Source organism: Adiantum capillus-veneris, chromosome 2 (assembly GCF_014529385.1).
Source record: "Adiantum capillus-veneris isolate H3 chromosome 2, ASM1452938v2, whole genome shotgun sequence".
Taxonomy (NCBI): domain Eukaryota; kingdom Viridiplantae; phylum Streptophyta; class Polypodiopsida; order Polypodiales; family Pteridaceae; genus Adiantum; species Adiantum capillus-veneris.
Window position 1 is genome coordinate 74641164 of NC_140932.1, and position 6727 is coordinate 74647890.

The following is a 6727-nucleotide window of genomic DNA, read 5'->3' on the forward strand; positions in this document are numbered from 1 at the left end:
TGGAATTGTTGTTTGTGTGCATGCTAGACAAGTGTGTAAGTGTGAAAACTAATGTTGCTTATGGCAAGGGGCACTCATAAAGAGCCTGTGTGAAAGCAAAACTTGAATAAAGTGAATTCCAAAGCGTTTTTGACAGGACCTTTGCGCGCACAAGAATTTGTAAGAAGCTTGAAGCCTGCTCTCTTTGTCTCTCTCTCTCTCTCTTCTTCTCATTGGCAAATGGAAGATTTGAGATCGTTTCATTGTTTCCACATTTAGATCACCATGAAATGTATTTCGAACAGGTGAAACATTTCGGGCCTTGAAACATTTTGCTAATTAAGTGAAACATATACCGTCTCATTGAGAAGAAGGTGCAAAATTTTTAGGTTTTATGGCCTTTCAATATTCATATATGCGCTTCCATCCCACGTTTCATTGTGATGTAACATTAGACTGAACTTTTTGTGGTGAAACAACCAATTTTGAGGGTGAAACGTTTTCGGCCATGAAACATTTCATAGTGATGTTGGCCTGGAACGTGGTTGTGTGGATGTGCCATTAACTTTAGCGAAAGCTTGAAATTGTGTAACAAATTTTGACGGCTACAACAAGAGGAAGGAGGCTTTTTATCTGGACCCTGTGGGATGTTTTTCACAACAAACAGAAAAGCTTTTGTCACAAAAAGCAAAGGAAAGGTTGGAAAGGAGCTAGTCCCTTTGACCTTGGATATCTCCCCATACAAGAAAGAAATGAGCACTTTATTTAAAGGTCTAGAACTAATCAGGGTTAGGATGAGCGCGGTGCTTGGGCTGCAAGTTGACACGTGGGAAAATCCAGGCTGTGGGTGAAACGATGAACGGTCAAGAGAGATAAAAGACCTACACCGTTGGATGTAGATCTAACGGCAGACGATGGAAGTTTTCTTCTTAAAAGGATCGGGAGTTGCGAACCCTAGTAGCTCTACTTCCCCTCTTTTCTTCTGTTTCCTTCTTTTTGCTTCTCCTCCTTTCCTGCGAGCTCGCAAGCTCGCTGGGCGGCATCGGCCCCCGCTCGCAGACTTGAAAAACCCACCTCCTCTGGGAAAATCTTATCTGCCCTTTTAGGGTTTTACCTCAGATTCCTTACCCTAACCCCCAGTCCTCCCTTAGCTTCACGACTTCTAGTTAGGGTTCTTCCCTTCCTCTGCAGAGGAATCCGCCTCTCGGCCTCACAGATCCGAACAAGATTCGTGTCCTCCTATGTGTATAACGGAAAGATCCATCCTCCAACTTAACCAATCCTAGATAGGGGCCTTCTTATCTGGATGAGTCAAGGGTAACTTTGGCCATGGCGTCTGCTGTCATCCGCACATACGAGAGGAAGCCTGGATTCAGCCGTAACAACTCTATGAAGAAGCCACACAATGCCTTGAATGGATACGGCCTTGACTCGATACCTCCAGAGCGCTCTTACACATCCGAGACAGTGGCAGACTCTTCCGAGATTCGAAGAGCACGTTCGAAAGTCACTGCAGGACCATGTGTTGCACAAAATTTTACCACCATATCTGCAGAAGCCCCTTCAGATACTGCTTCAGAAGACTCATGCAGTCTCAAGCGGAAATCAATGAGCTTAAATGGGGACAAGGCGAAGGACATCTATGGATATGGGGGTTCTTTAAGAGATTTGAGCAGGGGCGAGAGAAGACAGCTTCGTAAACGTATAAAGTTGGATCTACAGCAGGTTAGTTGCTTAACCATGAAAATTGAAGCCCGGGAAATGGAGGTTCGAAGCTTTCTTCATGGTCAGAGTGGGCATTACAGGTCTGGGATGAATGGATCTATGGCAAATGGGCACTATTTTCCTACAGCAGCAGAATCATTTCATCGTGAAGGTCGGATCTCTAGACAGCCTAGCCTTGTGATACCAGAGCACAGCTTTGATGGCTTAAATTCTCTGGGTAAGGATAAGAGAACTCCGAAAGCCAATCAGCTTTACGCTAGCTCAGATTTTCTCTCTGGTAAAGAAAAGTTACCTCCACCTGAGAAGAACAGGCCTAGACCAGGTGTAGGTGTGAAGCGTAATCTACATGGGAGAAATGATTCTCGGGATCCAAAGAGATCCAAGATGATGGATTTCTCTTACACTAAAAGAGTAAGTGAACTGCTCAAACAATGTGGAGTTTTACTCAAGAAGCTTATGAGTCACAAATTTGGCTGGGTGTTCAATGAGCCTGTGGATGTTGTGAAGCTTAACTTGCATGATTATTTTAAGATCATCAAGAGGCCAATGGATCTGGGCACAATTAAGAAAAAAATGGATACAGGACTGTATTTGCTACCCACAGAGTTTTGCGATGATGTGAGACTCACCTTTTCGAATGCAATGAAGTACAATCCACAAGGTCACGATGTTTACCTCATGGCAGATACTTTGAGGGGCATCTTTGAGACTAAGTGGAAGACGATGGAAGAAAAGGTGAAGGAGTTGGATTCCTTCCATGACAGGTTTGTGGATCTTAACTCTAGAGACCACCAGATGGGTTCTGTTGAGCAGAGTGTTCCTCCTATCATTAGCCAGCTGCCAGCGCATGTAAGTAAGCCTGCACCTGCCAGGAAGTCGAAGCCACCATCAACTGGAAAATCTGCTTCGAAGCCGAAGAGTAAGCCGGTTCAACAGTCAAGGCGGCCGATGACTTTTGCAGAGAAGCAGCAACTCAGTGAGGCCCTTGGTAACTTGCCTCCTGAGAAGCTTGATCAAGCTGTTCAGATCATGAGAAAAAATCCCAACTTGCAACAGAATGATGACGAAATAGAAGTTGACATTGAATCTTTTGATCCGGAAACTTTGTGGGAGCTCCACAGGTTTGTGATGGATTGCAAAGGATCAATTGCAGTAGAGGACAAGCCTGCACCGGTTGCTCATCAGGGACCTAGTGAGCATCAGGTAGTTGATGGACTTGGTATGTGTTTTTATGTGCCACCTGGGCTGTGGCCACTGACTAACAATGGTCACTCTGTTTGTATCAGACTTCTAATTGTGTTACCAAGTCTGCCAAACCTATCTCGAAAGGTAGTGGTATGATCTTTTCAGGGTATGTGAGGTGATGGGTTGTAAACTTTTCTCCTAATTGGGCCTACTGGCAGGCAATGAAGTTGGGGAAGAGGAGGTTGACATTGGTGATGATATGCCTGCGAAGGAGTTTCCGCCTGTGGTCATAGAAAAGGATAGGGTTCTGAATGCCAGAGAAGGAAGCTCAAGCAGCTCGAGTAGCAGCTCTGGATCGTCATCGAGTGGTGGGTTTTGGTGTATCGCTAGTTTGCGTTTTATGTACATATAAGATAAGATGCAGTAGTGGTTATTGGTTGATGAGTTAGTTGTCTTTTGGTTGTGGTCTGTATGGTTGAATCTTTGACTTGAATTTGTTCCATCATCTTCTGGACAGACTCGGATTCCGGGAGCTCGTCTGGAAGCGATTCTGATGCGGATGAAGCACACTCAGCTGGAGCTGCATCTAAGTTCTCATCCGCAGACAAGGTTTGACAGAGCCAGCCATGCCATGCAAATCTGAAGTTTCATCTTTCAGATTGCACTTTTTTGTATGTGGAAAGCAATCATTTTGCTTGTGAAAAAAACTAGATTTTTTCTTCGATGTAAAAGTGGTGGCACTTGGGCATCATGAATTTGTGTGCTTATTGTGGAGGAGGCTGAAAGTGCCCTTCCTTGCGGAATGTCCCCGCCACCGCTGCAGGAACCCGTGGGTTCGGCCGCTGTTGGCGATCAAAGGGGCTCACCAACTTTTGTGGAGGATGGGGTGAAAAGTGCGTCCTTACTCTTTCAACATCTTATTGACAATTATGGCTGTTTCATTATCAGGCTTTTGTTCTCTGGTTTGCTTTTGAGTTTTATTTGGTGCTTCCTTGTTGCTGCACACTTTTGTTGACTCAGCTTGACTTTGTCTCTTTCTCTTAGGACCGTTAGATAATGCTCCTGACGAGAATCCAGCCAGCAAATCCCCAGGCTCAGATTTTGGTCCTCAGTCAGAAGGTATAAATTGCTTCTGTACATTGATTTTTACATACCTTAGTTTTTTTCTGACAATGGCAGTACTCTGGTGCATATGGTGTGTCTTGTATTGGCACATAAGAATTCCAAGTGCTTATTGATTTTCATTTTTGGTTGAGGGCGGTGTGTTCATTGATATAAAATTTAAGTCTGCACATCTGTCTCTAATCATTCTGCATTTTGTGCATGCATGTGGCCAGACCCATTTCTAGGGAAGTTAACATATTTGTTTTTGGTCTGTCTTATTTTGTATTCATACATATGTTTAGATCCATCTGATGTGTTTCTCTTGATTGTGTTTTGAACAACTTTTTAGCCCTTTCCATAGCTTTCAAGTTCCAAGATTGCATGTGTTTTTGTTCTATTAAAGGGGCTGTGAATGGTATTTTTTTAATCCTTGTGCAGGGTTTTTACCTATGTTAGTATTAGTCAATTTTTTCTGCGTGCATGTATGTAGTGCATTTGTTATTTCAAATGTGCCTGTTTGTCTTTAGGTCTTACGCCCTTTTGGGCATGCATGCTACATGCATTAAAAGGTGTTAACTGTCATTTGTATAAGGCAAGGGTGAAGCGTGTCACGAGAGGCAAGCCAGAGCTGCTCTATTGCGTAGTCGCTTTGCTGAAACGATCCTGAAGGCACAGGAGAAAACACTACCCTTGAGCAAGGTTGGTCTGTTTGTTAAAGAAACATGTGTGCACTTTTAGTCAGTGTTTGTTAATTCGGTTTTCTAAGCACTACGATTGTTATTTCCAGAGTGACAACCCTGAGAAGCTACGGAAGGAGCAGGAAGAGCTTGAGAGACGGCGGAAAGAAGGTAACCAGTCAGTGACTTATTCTGTCCTAACCGTGCGGTCGCTTATTACATCATGTTGTTTACTCATGACTAGCTTTTGATGCAGAGAAAGCTAGGCTTCATGCTGAGGCCAGGGCTGTGGAGCTTCAACGAAAAAAGGCAGAGCTTGCAGCTGCTGCTGAGGCCAAGCAGAGACGGGAGGCTGAGCGAGAGGCTGCCCGGCTAGCGTTGCAAAATGTACTTGTTATACAGGAGTTTGCATTTCCTACACCTGAGTTTTATTAATAATCCACATGCATCTAATGTCATTGTTTGTTCTTTCAGATGGAAAAGACTGTCGAAATTGATGAGAGTATGGAGGTCTTGAAAGATTTAGAGAGGCTCCGGTCAGGGCCACCAGAACACATACCTAGTTCCGGGGATGAGACGAGCCCTGTGCATTCACCTGGCCGGCTATCTTCCTTTGCCTTCGAGGGTTCGAACCCCTTAGAGCGGTTGGGGCTTTTCATGAGAAGCGATGAAGAGGAAGAACAGGAAGAAGAGCAGGAAGTAGACCCTGCTCTTGCTCCCCACAGCTCTTCATAAAGAACTGCGCACCCTTGTTTGGGATTCCTGCTGAGCTCAAACCTCTAATGAAAGTGGAGGGAGAAGTATCTTTGCACGTGGGTTGTCATTTGTGGTCGACACAGATGTGTATAGAATTGAGGACCTGCGTGAAAATTTTTGTGTAAGTATGTGCATGCGCTTGTCTTAAGGAAGTCTGTCCACTCACAATGGATCACACACTACAGGATATGTCTTTTCACCTACCATTTTTGTTGAGATCTTTGCTCCAAAGATGAAAGAGAATTCTTTAATTTTGCCCACATGTACGAGTCTAAAGGATATCTGTATGTGACTGCGAACTTTGTAAAAGTAAGAAAAGGAATCTGCAATGTTAAGAATGGAAAAAATCAAAAGGTTTTTTTGTGACCTTGTTCCTTCTTAATTGTGTAGAATAAAGTTCCGTTTATTACTGAATGAAGTATTGAAATTGGTAGATGATTTATGATGGTGCTAAGACTTTATTTTCTCCAAAGTATTGTGCTCTCTTAGTCTGTCTGTATGTAGAATTTCTTGCTAGGACCCAAGAAGAGGTGTGTCTGGGACTTGAGGCTTTTTCAATGGAATATAATTCCTTATTTGTTACGAAGTGCACGGTGATTTTTCTATGGCTTTATTGAGTGGATTGTATCTTCTAATCGAGGTATATGCATCTATGTTCCGAGTTGTAGCTTCTTCTCAAAGCTGGAAGCTCTGACTGGGCTGAAGTGGTATCCTACCTTGACTAGAAGTGGTAGGAAATATCAATAAGGCCATTAAATCTTCATCATTGTTCTTTGGCATAGAGGGGGATGAATTGTTTTTTTAAATGTGCGGCAGAGCTGCTTTGGTTTAATGAGTACCAGGCGTATGTTGCAATGGTTTACAAAGCAATTGCCTACTCTAGACCTTTATTGTAGTCGACAGTAGCAGAAAGGAAGAGAGTTCATCACGATTAACTCGCAATGTGGAACACTTTGATAAGCTTTACTCGATAGGTTGAAAATTGCTCCAAAGTTCCCCATGCTATATACTGTGTTGTGGGTAAAACAAATAGTTCTTTACCCCATATCCCTTGGCTACTCATGGGAGTCAGGTATGTAATTGTGGAAGTGGAACTTGTGCTCCCCTTGGGTAGAGTGCAGTTTTGGCAAAGTCGGGCTTTCTGGTAAAGGTATTTCCAGGTGGGGTGCTGCCAATATGTAATTTAACACATCCTGGATTATGCATACATGGAGGACAATTTATAGTGAACAATTTGGTCTAGTGTGGCAATAATGTTAGAAAACTAGTACTTCCTCTGTCTTGGAAACGAAAGAGAGTCC

General features: G+C 43.4%; 1 protein-coding gene across 2 annotated transcripts; it reads left to right on the top strand.

Annotated features, from left to right (window-relative positions):
* The first annotated feature begins 944 nt into the window (after positions 1–944).
* LOC147462992 (transcription factor GTE9-like) lies at positions 945–5795 on the top strand. 2 transcript variants are annotated; one of them, XM_086486571.1, is made up of 10 exons: positions 945–2907; positions 2991–3033; positions 3108–3257; positions 3407–3498; positions 3668–3782; positions 3934–4008; positions 4586–4692; positions 4781–4841; positions 4927–5057; positions 5145–5795. In XM_086486571.1, exons 1-10 carry the CDS (start codon positions 1309–1311, stop codon positions 5403–5405), a joined length of 2634 nt encoding a protein of 877 aa, XP_086342697.1. In that variant the 5' UTR covers positions 945–1308; the 3' UTR covers positions 5406–5795. The 2 variants fall into 2 exon arrangements, with proteins under 2 accessions (XP_086342697.1, XP_086342700.1); XM_086486574.1 differs by having other exon boundaries at positions 3713–3782.
* The last annotated feature ends 932 nt before the right edge of the window (positions 5796–6727 follow it).